The sequence below is a fragment of the Budorcas taxicolor genome, chromosome 14, assembly GCF_023091745.1.
Source record: "Budorcas taxicolor isolate Tak-1 chromosome 14, Takin1.1, whole genome shotgun sequence".
Taxonomy (NCBI): Eukaryota; Metazoa; Chordata; class Mammalia; order Artiodactyla; family Bovidae; genus Budorcas; species Budorcas taxicolor.
In genome coordinates, this window is record NC_068923.1 from 68289099 (window position 1) to 68309994 (window position 20896).

The 20896-nt window shown below is 37.0% G+C and overlaps 1 protein-coding gene across 1 annotated transcript in view; it reads left to right on the forward strand.

Moving 5' to 3' along the window:
* Window positions 1-20541, forward strand: part of NUDCD1 (NudC domain containing 1) — an 89501-nt gene extending 68960 nt beyond the window's left edge. Inside the window, exons 9-10 of the mRNA XM_052651919.1 lie at window positions 17855-18014; window positions 20249-20541. Coding sequence (XP_052507879.1) covers window positions 17855-18014; window positions 20249-20541 — 453 coding nt within the window. The remainder of the gene's footprint in view (window positions 1-17854; window positions 18015-20248) is intronic.
* Window positions 20542-20896: the final 355 nt, after the last annotated feature.

Genomic DNA, 20896 nt, shown 5'->3' on the forward strand with positions numbered 1-20896 from the left:
CTGAGCAGCCTGGAAAGATCTTGTCTCCATTGTAGATTAATTGACCATAGCTGCTTGGGTTTATTTCTGGGCTTTCTCTCCTGTTCCACTGATCTATATTTCTGTTCTTGTACTGGTACAATACTATTTTGATGACTGTAGCTTTGCAGTATAGTCTGATTCTTCCAGCTCCATCTTTCTCAAGGTAGTTGTGGCTACTCAGTGTCTTTTGTAACTTCATACAGATTTTAAGATTTTTTTGTTCTAGCTCTATGAAAAATGACATTGGTAATTTGGTGGGATTGCATTGAATCTGTGCATTGCTTTGGGTAGTATGGTCATCTCAGCAATATTGATTCTTCCAATTCAAGAAAATTGATATATCTTTCTATCTACTTGTGTCATCTTTGATTTCTTTCATTAGCATCTTACAGTTTTGGGAGTATAGGTCTTCTGTCTCCTGAGGTAGGTATTCCTAGCTTTTTATTCTTCATGATGCAGTGGTAAATGGGATTGTTATTTAATTTCTCTTTCTGGTATGGGATTGTTATTTAATTTCTCATTCTGGTCCTTCTTTGTTCAGTTCAGTTCAGTACAGTGGCTCAGTCGTGTCCGACTCTCTGCAACCCCATGAACCACAGCACGCCAAGCTTCCCTGTCCATCACCAACTCCCAGAGTCCACCCAGACCCATGTCCATCGAGTCAGTGATGCCATCCAACCATCTCATCCTCTGTCGTCCCCTTCTCCTCCTGCCCTCAGTCTTTCCCAGCATCAGGGTCTTTTCCAATGAGATAGCTCTTCATATCAGGTGGCCAAAGTATTGGAGTTTCAGCTTCAACATCAGTCCTTCCAATGAACACCCAGGACTGATCTCCTTTAGGATGGACTGGTTGTATCTCCTTGCAGTCCAAGGGACTCTCTAGAGTCTTCTCCAACACCACAGTTCAAAAGCATCAGTTTGTCAGCACTCAGCTTTCTTTATAGTCTAACTCTCACATCCATACATGACCACTTGAAAAACCATAGCCTTGACTAGACGGACCTTTATTGGCAAAGTAATGTCTCTGCTTTTTAATATGCTATCTAGGTTGGTCATAACTTCCCTTCCAAGGAGTAAGCATCTTTTAATTTCATGGCTGCAATCACCATCTGCAGTGATTTTGGAGTCCCCAAAAATAAAGTCAGCCACTGTTTCCACTGTTTCCCCATCTATTTGCCATGAAGTGATGGGACCGGATGCCATGATCTTCGTTTTCTGAATGTTGAGCTTTAAGCCAACTTTTTCACTCTCCTCTTTCACTTTCATCAAGAGTCTCTGTTGAGTCCAGCTTGACAAGCAGGGTTTCCGAAACCACAATATGGTGAGAGGATGAGAAATGAGACACAAGAATTCAGAGGAAAGCGAGGATCAGGGGACCAACACTGCTTTAAGGGGAAGGTGCTGAAACTGAATCCAAGCCAGCTTTATTATTCTTTCAGCCATGAATGAAAGAATATGTGGGGAGTTAAACTATAACTCATGTGGCCTTCAGGGAAAAAGAACAAAATGATCATTAACCATTGAGTAATTAGGAAACAGTAAAAACTAATATTCTTATCTATAGACTTTCCACCAGATACATAAAAAATGTGACTCTGAGACGCCAGTTGAGAAACCAGTCTGGGGTCGGTTTTCCGACCCCAGGATCATATCTTGTTTTCAAGATTACGAACTATTTCCTCTGGACTTGTTACAAGAGTCTCATGTGTTAATAGCATCCAGTTTATCAATGATTATAAATTTCTTTGGCGGCCCTTGCTGGGGCCTGCTTTTCTTTTATTCTCCCTGTCTCCTATAGGCTCTTTAGTTCTTCTTCACTTTCTGCCATAAGGGTGGTGTCATCTGCTTATCTGAGGTCATTGATAGTTCTCCCAGCAATCTTGTGCTTCCTCCAGTCCAGCGTTTCTCATGATGTACTCTGCATAGAAGTTAAGTAAGCAGGGTGACAATATACAGCCTTGACGTAGTCCTTTTACTATTTGGAACCAGTCTGTTGTTCCATGTCCAGTTCTAACTGCTGCTTTTCGACCTGCATGCAGATTTCTCAGGAGGCAGGTGAGGTGGTCTGCTATTCCCATCTATTTCAGAGTTTTCCACAGTTTATTGTGATCCACACAATCAAAGGCTTTGGCATAGTCAATAAAGCAGAAATAGATGTTTTTCTGGAACTCTCTTGCTTTTTCCATGATCCAGCGGCTGTTGGCAATTTGATCTCTGGTTCCTCTGCCTTTTCTAAAACCAGCTTGAACATCTGGAAGTTCATGGTTCACGTATTGCTGAAGCCTGGCTTGGAGAATTTTGAGCATTACTTTGCTAGTATGTGAGATGAGTGCAATAGTGTGGTAGTTTAAGCATTTTTTTGGCATTGCCTTTCTTTGGCATTGGAATAAAAACTGACCTTTTCCAGTCCTGTGGCCATTGCTGAGTTTTCCAAATTTGCTGGCATATTGAATGCAGCACTTTCACAGCATCGTCTTTCAGGATTTGAAATAGCTCAACTGGAGTTCAATCACCTCCACTAGCTTTGTTCATAGTGATGCTTTCTAAGGCCACTTGACTTCACATTCCAGGATGTCTGGCTCTAGGTGAGTGATCACACCATTGTGATTATCTGGGTCGTGAAGATCTTTTTTGTCCAGTTCTTCTGTGTATTCTTGCCACCTCTTCTTAATATCTTCTGCTTCTGTTAGGTCCCTACGATTTCTGTCCTTTATTGAGCCCTTCTTTGCATTGAGCCCTTCTTTGTTAGTGTATGGAAATGCAGTGGATCTTTATTAATTTTGTATCATGTAACTTTCATGGATGAGCTTCAGCACTTTTCTGGTAGCCTCTTTTGGATCTTCTATGTATAGTATCATGTCACTTGCAAACAGTGACAGTTTACTACTACTTCACCATTTTGGAAACCTTTTCTTTTTCTTCTCTGATTGCCATGGCTAGGACTTCCAAAACTGTGTTGAATAAAAGGAGAGAGAGTGGACATCCTTGTCTTGTTCCTGATCTTAGAGGAAATTCTTTTAACTTTTTACCATTGAGCATGATGTTAGCTGTAGGTTTGCCATTTATGGCCTTTATTATGTTGAGACATGTTCCCTCTATGCCCACTTTTTGGAGGGTTTTTATCATAAAGTGTTGAATTTTGTCAAAAGCTTTTTCTGCATCTATGGAGATGATTATATGGTTCTTATTCTTCAATTTGTTATTGTGGTGTATCACATTGATCCTTGCAATCCTGGGATAACTTGCACTGGATTGTGGTGTATTATCCTATTAATATATTGTTTCTAATTGTGGCCTTTTCTTTTCCATTTGGAGAAGGTCCTTCAGCAGTTGTTGCAAAACTAGTCTCCTGGTGCTTTAATTGCCTGTTTGAAGATCTTTCCAAGTATAGTCACATTCTGAGGTGCTGAGGCTTTGGACTTCAACATATGAATCTGGGAGGGGATACAACTCAGCCCATAACCGTATCCCTCACTTAGATTTCAGTAATTATTAACAGTTTGCCACATTTTTTCTGTTTCTCCATTTCTTTTTCTTTAAACATTCAGGAGTAAGTTGACGATACCATGCCCTTTTACCCCAGTGCCTCACATATATACTAAAAAGACATTTTCTTACAGAACTGCAATACAATACAATTCAGGAAATTTGACATTGATATACATTAATACTTTTGTCTTATATAGAGTTCATATTCAGAGTTTACCAATTGCTCAGGTAACATTCTTTGCAGCAATTTTTTTTTCCTGATTCAGGATCCAATCACGTGTCATTTTGTATCGAGTTGTGGTGTCTCTGTAGTCTCTTTTAGTTTGGAACATCCAACCAGGCAGCCTTATGACACTGACTTTGTTTTCTACCTTTTATAGACTATTTCCAATGCTTCCTCGAGGTCAGGTTCTGAGTTTGCATTTTTTCCAGGAACCTTATATAAATAATGTTTCCAATGTATCACATTAGGAGGCCCTTGGTTGATATTTACTGTTTTCCTTCTGTTGTGGCATTAAATGTGATTTCATGGTGTTCACCAGGTTTCCCTATTTAAACTGACCTTCCCGTTTGAATTAGTAAGTACTTTCTGTGAAGGTTAAAGTAGTCTTTGGAAAGGACTTAGATTTTGTCATGTCCCTGTTTTTTTCCTCTCTATACTGGCTTCCATTCTTCTCACATTTAGAATGATGTCTAGGATCCTCACTGTGGTCTACAGGCAGGCTTTATGACTCACTGTATAAAATAATATCTTAAATTGAGAGATCAGTATACACATATAACATGAATATATCTGAAGCAGCAATTTCCCAAAACAGCACTACCATTATTGTGTGTGCTCCGTCACTCAGGCATATCCAACTCTTTGTGACCCCATGGATTGTGGCCCATCAGGCTCCTCTGCCCATGGAATTTTCCAGGCAAGAATAGTGGACTGGGTTGCCATTTCCTACTCCAGGTGGTCTTCAAACCCAGGGATGGCACCATGCAAATCTCTTGACGTCTCCTGCTTTGGCAGGCAAATTCTTTACCACTACGCCACCTTGGAAGCCCAGTGTAATAGTCACTCAGTCGTGTCTGACTCTTTGTGACCCCATGGACTGTAGCACTCCAAGTGCCTCTATCCATGGAATTTTATGAATAAATGTACTGGAGTGGGTTGCTGTTTTCTTATCCAGGGGCTCTTCCTGATCCAAGGATTGAACCCTCATCTCCTGCATTGGCAGGTGGATTCTTTACCACTAGCACCACCTGGGATACTGCATTCATATTGTACAAGACATTTTTTAGTACTCTATTCCATACTATTTTTAGTGAAGTAAAATAGAAAATTGTTTTCTTGGTCTAACTAAATTGATTTTGCTACCAGTTGAGACCATAGTTAAAAGTCATTGCTCTCCAATACTGACTGTCTCTCATTTTTTACCATTTTTTCCCCTAGCTTACTTTTATTAAGCCATACTGGCCTTAAAGTCAAGATTTTATAAGACTTTTTGGTAGTTTGAAGACATCGATTTTAGACATATCACACATGTACAACTTTCCAACACAACTGACCAAGCAGAATATATACGTTATTAGCTTCTTAACCTAAATCTCTTAACCACTTGAGTTTGAGGTTTTTTCCCCCCATAAGGTGGGAATTCTCAGGTAGTGAAGATTAAATAGGATTAAATAATGTAGCTATGAAAAAGTATTTATTGATCTCTGCCCAGTGAGAGATCAGTAAATCTTAAAATCTTCGTACAGAGATCCTAAAACCTTTGTAATTTCCTGAGTAATAAGAGCACTAAGCTTTTGGTCTTTGATCCTGGTTTCTAACATTGCTGTTAATTCCCTTGGAATTTCCTGGGTGATAGGAGTGGCTTTTACTCTAATGAGGCAGTACTTGGTGGGTTCCTAGATAGCTTCCTGATGGGAGCTGGTCACCAGAAAGACCACACCAGGATCTGAAGATTGGAACTTTGAGCAGTAGCCTTCTGCCCCTAACCTCCAGGAAGGAGAGAGAGATTGGAGACTGAGTTAATGACTGATCCCTACGTGGCGAAATGTTTGTAAAATTCCCAAAAGGACAGAGCTTGTAAAACTTCTGAGTTATTGAGCACATGGAGATACCAGGAGGGTGGCATGCCTGAATGGAAGCTCTGTTCCCTTTCCTCGGTAGCTTCTGCTGTGCATCTCTTCTGTCTGAATGTTCTTAGTTATCCTTTATCATATCATTTTATGGTAAACTAATAAATATAAGTGTTCCCCTGAATTCTGTGAGCCATTTTAGCAAATTATTGAACCCAAAGAGAGGGTCTTTGGAATTCTTGATTTACGGTCAGCCAGTCAGAAGTATAGGTGGCAACTTGGGACTTGTGATTGGCATCTGAATTGGGGTGGTAGAGGAAGCAGGGGAGTCTTGTGGGACTGAGCACTTAACCTGTGGAATCTGATGCTACCTCCACATAGATCTGAATTAATTGACACCCTCCTGGTGTCAGAGAATTGCTGGATAAGTGAAAAAACCTATACATCTGTGTCAGAAATATCTGAGTGTGATAGTGTGAGAAAAAAGGAGAAACGGGGGGAGTGTTTTTCCTTATTCAGTATTAGATATAAATCAACTCAATACTTCGTGGGTAGTAAGAATAAGAACAGAGGTGTTGTTTTAGTTTCTAAGTCTTGTTGAACTCTTTTGCTACCCCATGGACTGTAGCCCACCAGCCTCCTCTGTCCATGAGATTTCCCAGGCAAGAATACTGGAATGGGTTGCCATTTCCTTCTCTAGGGGATCTTCCTGACTCAGGAATCAAACCTGAGTCTCCTGTTTTGGCAGATGGATTCTATACCCCTGAGCCACCTGGGAAGCCTAAGAACAGGGTGAATTTTAGTAATTTGTTCTGTGTACAAAATATGAAATTGGAATTAAGTTTTCATGTCATTAACTTTTTGGTCTGACCTCCCAAGAGATACATTATTTATGAATAGATAAAACCTTTTCCATAATACTGCTTTCCAGTTTAATTTGGTAATAATAGTGATTAAAGCTTGTTTAAATGTCTTCACTTTGACATATGATTTTCAGAAGTCTTTAATGCTAAGTGAAGAGAATTGCAAAGAGAGGAAAAAGACAATCAGTTGACTACTTGAAATTCATGTTCCAAGTTTTTCTGTAGAGAATGAGTAAGTGAAGTCACTCAGTCATTTCTGACTCTTTTGCAACCCCATGGATTATAGCCAGCCAGGCTCCTCTGTCCATAGAATTCTCCAGGCGAGGATACTGGAGTGGGTTGCCATCCCTTCTCCAAACCCAGGTCTCCTGCATTTCAGGCGGATTCTCTACCATCATTTTACTCTAATTGTAATCTTCATTGGTATTTCAAAGATAAATGCTACCTTTTCTATAATAAACATGAGAATAGAAGAAATTAGGAATTCTGTTTTATTGGTCAAAGGGTTTTATGAATTTGAGGGGCATTTTTAAGGCAATAAGATTATTTGGCATTGACAAAGAATGAGTTTTTCAAATAAATTGTCTGGTATAAATTAATTCTTCTCATTTAAGTGCTAAAACCATCTTTAGGGCTTGTTTTTAAAATGGGATCTTAGAAAATTTATTATTTACCCAAAATCTTATGTAGAGCATTCTGAAGAGAAAGTACCATTTTATTGATTGTTGAATGTCATTGGAATGAACGTTAATTACCATGCTGTGTATGTCTATATAGTAAAGCCCCTAGGAGCATTTGATGTTAAGTTGGGTTCTTTACTCCTACACTAAGTAGTCTCAGTCTACTCCGTTAAGAAGTTCTGGTTCTGCATGAGTTGTTTTTGTTTTTTCCCACTGCTAATAAGCTGTTGGATACTATTCTTACCTTTGACAGTGTCCTCCGCAAACAGACATCCTTTTCCTTCTTTCTTATTTGCTGTCCCATTTTACTTTCAGCTACCAAAGTAAACAGAGTTGTGAATTCAGTGGGATTTGTGGCATCTGTTCTTTTTTTTTGAAATGTTGATTTTTCTGCTATATAGCAAAGTGACTCAATTATGCACATATATTTTTTACATTCTTTTCCATTGTTGTTTATTCCAGGATATTGAATATGGTTCCCTGTGCTGTGTAGTAGGACCTTGCTGTTTATTCATTCTATGTGTGATAGTTTGCATCTGCTAACCTCAAACTCCCAGTCTGTCCCTCCCCCCTTCACCTTCCCCCTTGGCAACCACAAGTCTATTGACTATGCCTGTGAGTCGGTTTCTTTTTCATAGATAGGATCGTTTATGCAGTTTTTGTTGTCACATATAAGTGATACCATATGATATTTGTCTTTCTTTTTCTGACTTACTTCACTTAGTATGATAATCTCTAATTGCATTCACATTCCTTCAAATGGCATTATTTCATTCATTTTTATGACTGAGTTCCACGACTTTATCCATCCACCTGAATGGACACATAGGCTGTTTCCATGTCTTGGCTGTTGGGAATAGTGCTTCTGTGAAGGTAGGAGTGCACATATCTTTTTGAATTATAATTTGTCTGGATATATGCCCAGGAGTAGGCCTGCTAGAGCGCCTCTTAGTTCTATTTTTAGTTTTCTGAGGAACCACTATACTGTTTCCCATAGTGGCTACTACACCAACTTACATCCCCACCAGCAGTGTGGCAGGGCTCGCTTTGCTCCACATCCTCTCTGGCATGTGTTTTTGTACACTTTTTAATGTTGGTCATTCTGACTGGCATAGGATGGTACCTCATTATAGTTTTGATTTGCATTCTCTGGAGAAGACTCTTGAGAGTCCCTTGGACTGCAAGGAGATCCAACCAGTCCATTCTGAAGGAAATCAACCCTGGGATTTCTTTGGAAGGAATGATGCTAAAGCTGAAACTCCAGTACTTTGGCCACCTCATGAGAAGATTTGACTCACTGGAAAAGACTCTGATGCTGGGAGGGATTGGGGGCAGGAGAAGAAGGGGACGATGGAGGATGAGATGGCTGGATGGCATCACTGACTCGATGGACGCGAGTCTGAGTGAACTGTGGGAGTTGGTGATGGACAGGGAGGCCTGGCGTGCTGCGATTCATGGGGTCACAAAGAGTTGGACACGACTGAGCAACTGAACTGAATAGTTATGTTGAGCATCTTTTCATGTGTCTCTTGGCTATCTGTATTTCTTCTTTGGAGAAATGTCTGTTTAGGTGTTCTTCCCATTTTTCATTTGGGTTCTTTGTTTTTTGTTGTTGTTGAGTTGTACGAGATGCTTATATATTTTGGAAGTTAAGTGCTTGTTGGTTGTATTGTTTGAAAATATTTTCTCTCATTCTGTGGGTTGTCTTTTGTTTATGGTTTCCTTTGCTGTGCAAAGCTTGGAGGGTTCCATTTGTTTATTTCCACTGTTATTTCTTCTGCTTAGGGAGACTGACCTAAGAAAATATGGGTACAATTTATGTTAGAGAATGTTTTGCCTATGATCTCTTCTAGAAGTTTTATGGTATCTTGTCTTATATTTAAGTCTTTAAACCATTTTGAGTTTATTTTTGTACATAGTGTTAGGGTGTGTTGTAGCTTCATTGATTCACAGCTGTCTAACTTTTCCAGCACCACTTGCTGAAGAGATTGTCTTTTTCCTGTTTTATATTCTTACCACTTTTGTTGCAGATTAATTGACCTTATGGATATGGGTTTATTTCTGGGTTCTTTATTCTATTTCATTGATCTGGAGATCTCTGTTTCTGCCAGTATCACACTGTTTTGATCACTATAGTTTTCTTGTATTGTCTGAAGCCTGGAAGGGTTATGTCTCCTGCTTTGTTCTTTTTCCTCAGTATTGCTTTGGCAATTGCTGGGGCTTTTATGATTTCATATAAATTTTAGTTTATTTGTTATAGTTCTGTGAAAAATGTCATGGGTAATTTGATGGGGATTGCACTAAATCTGTAGACTGCTTTGAGAAGTATGGCCACTTTAACAGTATTAATTTTTCTAATCCAAGAGCAAGATGCATCTATTTCTTTGAATCATCTTCAGTTTCCTTTATTAATGTTTTATAATTTTCAGGGTATAAGTCTTTCACCTCCTTAGTGAGGCTTTTTCCTAAGTCTTTTATTTTGGGGTTGTGATTTTAAAAGATATTTTTAAAAAATTTTTTCTTCCTGATATTTCATTGTTGGTGCAAAGAAATGCAACCAATTTTTGTATGTTAATCTTATGTCCTGCTACCTTGCTGAATTCATTTATCAGTTCTAGTAATTTTTTGTGTAGAATCTTTAGGGCTTTCTCTATATAGTACCATGTGATCTGCGTATAGTAACAGTTTTACCTCTTCCAATTTAGATACCTTTTATTTCTCTTTCTTGTCTGACTGCTGTGGCTAAGCATTCCAAGAGTGAATAGAATAGAAATGGTGAGAATGGGTATCTTTGTCTTGTTACATATTTAAGCTGAAAGCTTTCAGCTTTTCGCTGTTAAGTATTATATTGCCTATGGGTTTGCCATAAATAGCTTTTATTATGTTAAGATATATTCCATCTATACCCACTTTGGCAAGAGTTTTTATCATAAATGGATGTTGAATTTTGTCAAATGCTTTTCTTTTCCTGCCTTTCTTTTCCTCTTTTCTAATGAGACGACCATGTGGTTTTTGTGTCATTTTTTGATAATGTGGTTGATATCATGTTGATTGATTTGCGAATGTTGAGCCATCCTTGTGAACTTGGGATGAATCCCACTTAGTTGTGGTGTGTGATCTTTTTTGTGTGTTGTTGGTTTCTGTTTGCTAGTATTTTGTTGAGAACTTTTGCATCTATATCAGAGATATTGGTCTGTAATTTTCTTTTTTAGCGGTATCTCTGTCTGGTTTTGGTGTCAGCATGATGATGACTTCATAGAATGTCTTTGAGAGTGTTCCCTCCTCTTCAGTTTCTTGGAAGAGATTGAGAAGGATTAGTAGAAGTTCTTTTGGTAGAATTTGCCTGTGGAGCTGTCTGGTCCTAGACTTTTGTTTGTAGAAAGTTTCTTTAGTACAGATTGTGTTTCACTTTAGTGATTGGTCTGTGCAAATTGCCTATTTCTTTTTGATTGAGTTTTGGTGGGCTGTACATTTCTAGAAAATTGTCCATTTCTTCTAGGTTGTCAAATTTGTTGACATGTAATTGTTCATAGTATTCCTTTATGTTTGTTTTTTGTCTTTCTGCAGTATCAGTTGATATTTCTCCTCTTTCCTTTCTTATTTTATGTGGGTTCTCTCTCATTTCTTCTTGGTGAACCTAGCCAGAAGTTGGCCAGTTTTGTTTACTCTTTCAAAGAACCAACTCTTGGTTTTATTGATTTTTATTTCCTCTCTGATCTTTATTATTTACTTCCTTCTGCTAACTTTGTTTTGTCTGTTCTTTTTCTGATTCTTTTAGGTGGCAAGTTAGGTGGTTTATTTGAGATTTTTCTTGTATTTTTAGGAAGGCCTATATCTAAGAACTGTTCTAATAACTGCTTTTGCTGTATCCCGTAGATTTTGCATGGTTGTGTTTTGACTGTCATTTGTCTCAAGGTATTTATTTCCTTTTTAATTTCCTCATTGACCCATGGCTTTTTTAGTAGTATATTGTTCAGTCTCCATGTAATTTTTTTTCCCTCATTTGTTTTCCTGTGGTTGATTTCTACTTTCATGCCATTGTGGTCAGCAAAGATGTTTGAGATAATTTTTATACTCAAATTTGTTGAGTTTTGTACCCTAGTATATGGGCAGTTCTGGAGAATGTTCCATGTCTACTTGAAAAGAATGTGTATTCTGTATTTTTTGGATGTAATATCTTAAAAATATTTTGGGTGTAATATCTTTAAAATTGCCAAATTCAGACTTAAATTGAGGAAAGTAAGGAAAACCACTAGACCGTTCAGGTATGACCTAAATCAAATCCCTTACAATTATACGCTGAAAGTGACAAATAGATTCAAGAGATTAGATCTGATAGAGTGCCTGAAGGACTATGGACAGAGGTTCATGACATTGTACAGGAGGCAGAGATCAGGACCATCCCCAAGAAAAAGAAATGTGAAAAGCAAAATGGTTGTCTGAGGAGGCCTTAGAGATAGCTGAGAAAAGAAGAGAAATGAAAGAGAAAGGAGAAAAGGAAAGATATAAGCATCTGAATGCAGAATAACAAGGAGCGATAAGAAAGCCTTCCTCAGTGATCAGTGCAAAGAAACAGAGGAAAACAACAGAATGGGAAAGACTACAGATCTCTTCAAGAAAATTACAGATGCGAAGGGAACATTTCATGCAAAGATGGAAACAATAAAGGACAGAAATGATACGGATCTAACAGAAGCAGAAGATGTTAAGAAGAGGTGGCAAGAACACACAGAAGAACTATACAAAAAAGATAGCCACAATGATGTGATCACTTATCTAGAGCTAGACATCCTGGAATGTGAAGTCAAGTAGGCCTTAAGAAGCATCACTGTGAACAAAGACAGCTAGTGGAGGCGTTAAAATTTGTTTTGCTTGATATAAGTATTGCAACCCCTGCTTTCCTGTCATTTTTATTTGTATGGAATATCTTTTTCTCTCCTCTCCCTTTCATTCCTTTTCTTTTGCCCTAAAGTGGGTCTTCTGTATGCAGCATGATGTAGGCTCTTGTTTTCTAACCCAGTCTACCATTCTGTGCCTTTTGATTGGAGCATTCAGTCCACTGAATGCTGTCTATTTTTTGCCATTTTAAACTTTGTTTTCCAGTTGATTCTATGTTTCTTTTTTCTTTCCTTTTTCCTTTTAGTGATTTTGTTGTAGAAAGGCAGACCCCTTCCAGGGCCCAAAACTGGGCTCTTGTCTAACACTGGGAAATGAATTGTCGGAAGAGACACGTGCTGACAAAGCAAGAGATTTTATTTGGAAAGGGCACCTGGGTGGAGAGCAGTAGGGTAAGGGACCTCAGGAGAACTGCTCTGCCGCGTAGCTCACAGTCTCAGGTTTTATGGTGATGGGATTAGTTTCCAGTTGGTCTTTGGCCAATCATTCTAATTCAGGGTCTTTCCTGGTGGCACACGCATCGCTCAGCCAAGATGGATGCTAGTGAGAGGGATTCTGGGAAGTGGACGGACATGCGGTATCTCCTTTAGACCTTTCCCGAACTCTTCCGGTGGGTTCCATATTCCTTATCAGGATCTCCTGTCATAAAACAACTCATGCAAATAGTTACTATGGTGCCTGGCCAGGGTGGGTGGTTTCGATCAGTGTGCTTTCCTAACAATTTGATGTTTTCATTTTATGGTTGTAGTTCTGTTTTTGGTTTTTGTGAATCTATTGTATGTTTATGATATGTGGTTACCCTGTTTTTCAAGTATGTAAACTGCTTCCTATAATTTCCCATTGCTTTAGACAGTGAGTTCAAACACATTCTTAAAAAAAAGGTTTGTCCATACATTTCCTTACTCTCCTCACTCACATTTCCTTACTTTGCCTACCCACATTTTATCATTTTGATATCTTTTACATCTTTGTTTATGCTTTTGCTCTTCCTTGTGTTTATAATCACTTTCACAAATACATGCTTTTTCCTTTTTGATCTTTATACTGGCTTAAGTGGTTTACTTTCCAGTTGTGATTTCCTGTTTCTTATATCTTCTTGCTTGTTTTCTATTTAGAGAAGACCTTTCAGTATTTCTTTTAGGATAGCTTTAGTATTGCTGTACTCTTTTAGTTTCTGTTTCTCTGAGAAATTCACTCTCCTATTTTAAATGATAATCTTTGCTACGTATTGTAGGTTGCAGATTTTTCCCTTTGAATTGGACATCTTGTTCTTGATTCTTACAGGTTATTGCCTATGCCAAATAATGTTATTTCCCTGATGCTTCAAATTAATGATATGTCTTTGTTGTTCTTCAGACATTTTCTACTTATACTTTTTTGTTTCTGTAGCATCATATAAAAGTGCATGTAATTTTCATTGTACCTTTACACTTTTGCACTTCATTTTCATTCACTTAATTAACTTATTAGCAAAATTAGTTTGCTCCAGTTTGTAATCTGATTTTGATTTGCTTTTAGAGGTTACAAGGAGCAGAGGAGACCTCTCATTATCTCAAGTCAGATATTTATTGGGAACATATGTGGAGACTACATGGAATAGTGGAAACAGTCTCTTTAGATCTCAGAGAAATAGATGATCATTCTGTAAACAAATGCCTTTGCAAGTTAGACCTAAAAGAGAAGTGAAATTTTGTTTAGGAAAATAGAACACAATTCTGATGACAAGGTATTTTGTTTGTCTTGAGAATCAAGTGTCCCTTGCTCTATTGTACTGTGCTGTTATTATCACATCATCATCTTATTTGCTTCTCCTGCTCATACCTGTTACTCACTTTATACTTGATGTTATGATTTCTGCTTACTGTAGTCTCTCCGGGTATGTTTTTTGCTTCTCTTCTTTGCTAGCTGTATGAATGTGTTGTTTACATTTTTGGCCTTTAGAATTAACAAAAGAATATATTGTTTTTGGCCAGCCGTTATTCAGTATGAGATGCACCTATCCAAACACAAAACACATCTAACCATTTCTTAAATCATTGGATAAAAGATGGTTTCCTTTTAGTTAATTATCTACCCTTGATTATGTTCGGAGAAGCCTAGGTGTGAGATCCTACGGTTTGCCTACTTGGGTATAGGGAACCTTTTGTGGATGTTGAACTATTACTAGTCTGCTCATTGAAAGTGGTTTGCTTTTTAGGCAAGTTTAAAACAGTAAGCAGGAGACTTCCAATTCAGTCTGGGGTGTAGGAACCTAGAAAGAATGTCATTCTGAATGTAACAACAAGAAAAGCGTGGATAATCTGTAAAATCATTACTTAAAAAAAATTTATCAGAGATCTGAGGTTACATGGCAACCAACAAGTTTGACATGAAGGAAAAACAGGTACCACCAAGAAGAGATTGTATAGGAAAGCTGATTCATCTGAATATGGGAAGAAGAAAGGTTTACCGTGTAAGTGGGTAAGAAGAATTCAACAAACCTCTAAAGGCCTAGGAGGAGCTAGCAAGAAGTATAGAACCCATCGGATTCACAGATCCTCTCTATGGACCTTGACCAGAGCCTGATGAGCAAGACTGGGGACAGGGGAAGATAGCAGGAAAGCAAGTCGCAAAAGCCTTAAGCAGATGAGGGAAGAACATCAAATCTTAGCATCTTAAGGGCTCAGAAGAATACCCACTGCAGCTGGGGGAAAATAAAAATAATTTTTAAAACACCATCCCTATGTCTGGGTAGGGGCAGGAAATCAAGAGTAGACTATTAGAATTCTTCTACCACTGAAGATGAGGCAGCACCACTGAAAAGGTCAAATATATATGAGCAGGAAAAAACTAGTAAACTTACTTAATGATAGAAAAAATTAGAACTGAAATGAAAGAGGGTGGAGGTGGGGTGGGATTAAAAAACAAACAAAATAGCAGCATCCAAGAACTGTGGGGCAATAATCTAATAGTGTAACATACATCTAGTTGAAATCCCACTTACCAAAATGGACCATATTCTAGGCAATAAAATGTCAAGAAATTTAAGAGAGTAAGAATCAGAGTGTTCTCTGACCATAACAGAATTAAATGAGAATAATAAGGCTTTTCCTAGTTGAAGCTTCCATCTTGAACTAGGAGACAAGCAAACCAAATCTAAATTAAGTAAGAGAAAGAAAACAAAGAGTAGAAATCAGTGAAACTGAAAACCAAAAATAATAAAACCAGTGAAATCATAACCTGATCTTTTGATAAGATCAAAATAGATAAAATAGTAGGTATAGTAGCCCAGGAAAAAGACAACACAGATTACTATAGAAAAATGGACACATCAGTACAAGTCCAAAGACACTAATGTGTAATAATGGGATGTTATGAGTAACTATTTTCATATATTTGACAATTTAAGTGAAGCTAATTTCTTGAAAAACAAGCATTACCTCAGTTCACTTAAAAAGAAATAGAAAGCCTTATTAGTTATATCTGTTAAAGAGATTGAATTTACTACTAGGAACCTTCTGACAAATCTCCAGACCTAGATTACTTTACTGGTATGTTATACCAAATGAAAAAATACCAATTCTGTACAAACTTCCAGAAAATAAAAGAGGAAGAAACCCTTCTCAACTTGTTTTGTGAGGCCAGTATTACCCCTTTATAGCAAAGATATGGCAAGAAAAGAAAACTGGAAAAAACCAACCAGGATCCCTCGTGAATATAGGTGCAGAAGTCCTCAGTAAAACATTAGTAAATGAAATTCAACCATAAGTAAAAAGGGTAATACAGCGTGACCAAGTATTAGGGAATTCAAGGCTGATTCATCAGCATTCAGATACCAATCAACATAAATAAGAGTATCATCAGACCAAAGAAGAAAACTATTTGACCATTCTAGTAGATGCAGAAAAAGAATTGACAAAACTTAGCATCCATTAAATTTTTAGCAAACTAGGAGTTGAAGGTAATTGCCTCCTAGAAAAACCTAGATTTAACATTGTACTTCATGATTTAAAAAAAAAAACAAAACTGTTTTCCCCTAAGATTGGTAACAGGACAGGGTATTTGCCCTCCTTACTCCTCATCAGTGTCACACTCGAACTCGAGCTATTGCAGTGAGGCAAGAAAAGGTAGTAAAAGATATAAATAATTATCAGGAGATTCCAGTAACAACCATGAGAAAAATGAAAACACTTTTCAGGTGTTACCTTAAAAGCGGTGTTTATATGCAGTTCCTTTCTCTACTCTTATATTCCATTCTTTTGAATGGAATTATAAGTTTCTTTTCCTAACGTGGCCACTGACAATCTAATAAGTATCATACATCTTAAATGGTGTTAACTTTTTTATTTAGCTGTATGGATTACTGGACTTTAAAATGAATAGGAAGGCTAGACTTGAATATTGAGACTATCACAGTCTCTTACTACATAAAGATAGAAGTCTAAATGATTTCATTTAAAAGGAATGTGTTGTCTCACAGTAAATTATCAGACTAGTTTATTATTATTTGTTTTAAAAACTCCTGGATACTTGGTTTTGAGTATAAAGGATCCAGATCTTATATAAAGGATAATTTGGTCACTTTTGGTGGGACAGATCCTCAAACTATTTGCTGAAACGTATGTTTCATAGAAAGCTATGAAACTGAAGGCAATAGAAATACAGTTGAAACTATAGAAAAAATGGAATTTGACAGTAGAACATGATAAAATGTAACATAAAAGGCCAGTTAGTTGGCAGTGATTTTGAAAGTAGACCTCACTTAGCTATGATTCCCAGGAGCAAAGGGACGCAAAGAGAAGAAATAGTGTGTGAATCCTGTGTGCCTGTCCCCCTTCTGTAGAAAACAAGCACTGGCCCCTCCCAAAAGCCCTATCCCCTGGCATTGCTGGGGCAACACAGATTTGGCTGGTGTCTCTGGATTCTCCTGTGACCAATAGACTGGTGGAGAGCCACTGCACGGCTTTCCCTGCTGAATGCATTTTAACCCAACATTTTATTCTCCAGTCTGCTCTAAAACCCATGGAAACAATTCAGTATTAATAAGCACTCTGTGTGTTTTATGTTTCCTACATTTGGTGTGATTTCTGTTATTTAGGCATTTTTAACTCTAGTAAACAGTATTTGTAATGAAAAAATCACTAACTTCTTTCCGTTAAGAAAAGTATTCCTATGGATGGAATTCAATTATGAGTCTCAACCTGATGAGTTTGTATTAAAATGAATTCCTTTAACCATCAATATTGCCGTGAAATTTTTAACATAATAAACATTCTTTACATTTTACTATAAATAGACAGTATGAAGTCAATAACTTATAAACAGATCTGAAATTTGAACCCCAGCATTGTGGGTTTTCTGTGTAGCTTAGAACAGGTAACTCAAGCATCTATAAAGAGAGTAACAGCCTTGTGGGTTATTGAGGTTAATATTTATAATATGCCTGGACATATAGAATGTGCTCATAAATCATAGTAGCTATCATTCTTGGTAGTTATTATTGCAAGTTAGCATTTGTAAACTTAACATTTGTATTGTGGCTTAAAATATATTCTGCTTATACTATGTTTTAAATGAGTTACTAACAGTTGAGAAATAGTAGATTATAGTGCAGTGGTTAAGAACATGGACTCTGGATTCAGTGTCATGGGCAAGTTAACTGTCCTCAGCTTGCAGACAGACCTAACATTAGCACATTTCTCCTAGGGGCATTATGAAGAGGTAATTAGGTATGAAAAAAGTTTAGAACAGTTGCTGACATGTAGTTCTGTGTGTCAGTTGTCATCATTATTATTAATTACAATAATTTGTTATTGAATAAATTATTTTTTTTTTGGTCACCTTTAATTTTAGGTGAATCTTGGAAGCAACCAGTACCTTTTCTCTGTCATAGTGGATCCTAAAGAAATGCCCTGCTTCTGTTTGCGCCATGATGTTGATGCCTTGCTCTGGCAGCCACACTCCAGCAAACAAGATGATATGTGGGAGCATATTGCAACCTTCAATGCTTTAGGTATAAGCAAGCTCTTTGACAACCTTTGACGTTATATCAAAAATTAGTCTTTTTTTTTTTCTAAGTTTTTTTTTGGTTTGTTTAAATTTGAGCTGTCCTAATTACAGTTGGATTGACTTGTGCTATAATTTGGTTGCTTGTACATAGTTGATGAATGTTAGTACTTTTGGAACAGGACTAATTTGTTTTTGTTTGTGCAGAAGATCAGCACAGAGTAGAAATCAGAGTGTTTATCTAACCACTTGAATCATTCTGATAAATTACTTGCTTATTCCAGCTAAGCTACAGAGTATTAGAATATGAACAAGGGGCTTGGCAGTAGCCTACATGGAACTTTTATTCAAGTTTCTTGAGAGTAGTCTTCAGTAATCATAGAATTGCTCTAAGGTTAAAAAGCACATTAGGAGACATCTTTCATGGAACTTAAGTGTGAAACAGAGCCATTATAATACAAACACTTAGGGAAAATGGTGATGCAGAAATGAAATTATTCTATAGGATAAAAGGGAAATACTGGTAGGGCTTGAAACATTTTGAACTACATAATTGTAGACTTATGCAATAATTGATTTAATGTCAAAATACATTAGTATTGTGTGGGAGAAATTTTTTATATGAATTAACCACAGCTATTGCTTTATCAAAAGGTTATTTTAAACTGCCAGCAGGAAGTAAAACTATGCATTTTGATTGCTATATATGCACAACCCTAATTATAGAAGATATTTTTTCAATTGTCCCTTATAGTTAGTAATATAGACTGTTAAAGTGGTTAATTCAGACTCCAAATGGATTTTTATGACCTGAAATAGTTTGATTGAATAATTTCTAGCCTTTCTACTAAAATTCCTGATTTTTTAAGTAAGAGGAAAGCTTTATCTTAATTTTCAGATCCTTCTTTTGTATCTCTAAATCCTAGTTTAGTGGAATTCTATTATGCTTGAGTTAAATCAACATTATATTAGATATGTAGTCTTGAGATGTTATATACATTAATTTGGCAAGATTAGCCTGGAGAGTTAATTCTAGGGTCTCAAATAGGTGTCTGTATCCTTCTACTTTTTCATCCTCAGTTCAGTTGCTCAGTTGTGTCCGACTCTTTGAGACCCCATGAATTGCAGCATGCCAGGCCTCCCTGTCCATCACTCAGACTCAATCCATCGAGTCAGTGATGCCATCCAGCCATCTCATCCTCTGTTGTCCCCTTCTCCTCCTGCCCCCAATCCCTCCCAGCATCAGTCTTTTCCAATGAGTCAACTCTTCGCATGAGGTAGCCAAAGTACTGGAGCTTCAGCTTTAGCATCATTCCTTCCAAAGAAATCCCAGGGCTGATCTCCTTCAGAATGGACTGGTTGGATCTCCTTGCAGTCCAAGGGACTCTCAAGCCCTGCCTAATTTTTAAAAAACCAGCATTGATCTGCCTGTGCTCATGGTTCCTCTGGTCATTCATTGTTTGGTGAGGTCTCAATTTATATTAATGTTATATGCCCTCTCTCAGGTTTTAACATTCATTCAGTAATCATATACCAACCTGAAAATTGCCGATTTATGCTTTAGAATATAAAAGCCCTTTTAAGCTCTAAAGATAAATTTTGAAAAGATTGTTTTTTCAAAGATTAGTTTTCAAAGGTTATCCTAATGGAATTTTAAAATTAGATATTTGAATTTTCTCTTTGATTTTGTTTTGATCTGAAAGCTCTACTTCTGAGAGGTGAAGTACAACAAATCCTGTTACAGTGTTGGTGTTGATTATAAAAATACCACCAATAATATACAAACTGAGAATGCATTATGCACACACTCCTGAAATAACTTTGTAATAACATCCTCTAAACATTTTCCCATTTATTTGGTAAGAAAAAAAAAAAAAAGATACCATAATGCCATCTCTGTGATTGATGTACTCAGTTGTTAAATTGTCACTTAAAGATATTTTGGCATGTGTTTAATGTGTTAGATTTTTTTTGTTTTATTTCCTGAAATTATATGGGAACCATGTTGTGCTTTTCTTGAAGAGATGAATGAAACACTTGTTCTTAGGAATTAGTGCTTTGTTTTTGCACCATTTGGGAAAGATTAATTGTGGCTAGTCATTAATGGTTCAGAATGTAACTATTGTTGAATATCTGTGGTGTAAATTTTTAGTCATTTCAATTTGTAATAAAATTAATGAAATAGTAAATGTTAAATTACCATTTTTTCCCTTCTTTTTTTTGTCTCATATTTCTTGGCAGGCTATGTCCAAGCATCGAAGAGAGACAAAAAATTTTTTGCCTGTGCTCCAAATTACTCCTATGCAGCCCTTTGCGAGTGCCTTCGACGAGTTTTCATCTACCGTCAGCCCACGCCCATGTCTACTGTACTTTACAATAGGAAGGAAGGCAGGCAAGTAGGGCAGGTTGCTAAGCAGCAAGTAGCAAGCCTAGAAACGAATGATCCTATTTTAGGCTTTCAAGCAACAAATGAGAGATTATTTGTCCTCACTACCAAAAACCTCTTTTTAATAAAGGTAAATACAGAAAATTAATTGCTCTAACACGTTGGCTTCTCTGTACTGCCAAAGTATTCAGTGGTAGCTGGAAGGCTGAGCAGTTTTGCTATAATCTGTTAAGTTTTACTGTGTTAAATAAAATTACCTTGTATGAATTTTTTTAAGGATATTGGAAATATATTTGCAATTTATGGGTCTATAAAAGCTATGGAATGAAGCTGCAAATTTAGAGAAGACAGCTTCTGTAAAAAATGATAATGTTAGCAAGTATAATTTTTAAAAACAGACTAGAATCTCATCTTTTATATGAAAGATGTACAGTTCATTGTTTAAACAAAAATATTTATCATGTACTCTGTTTGCCGATATAGTTTCTACTTCTATACCAATA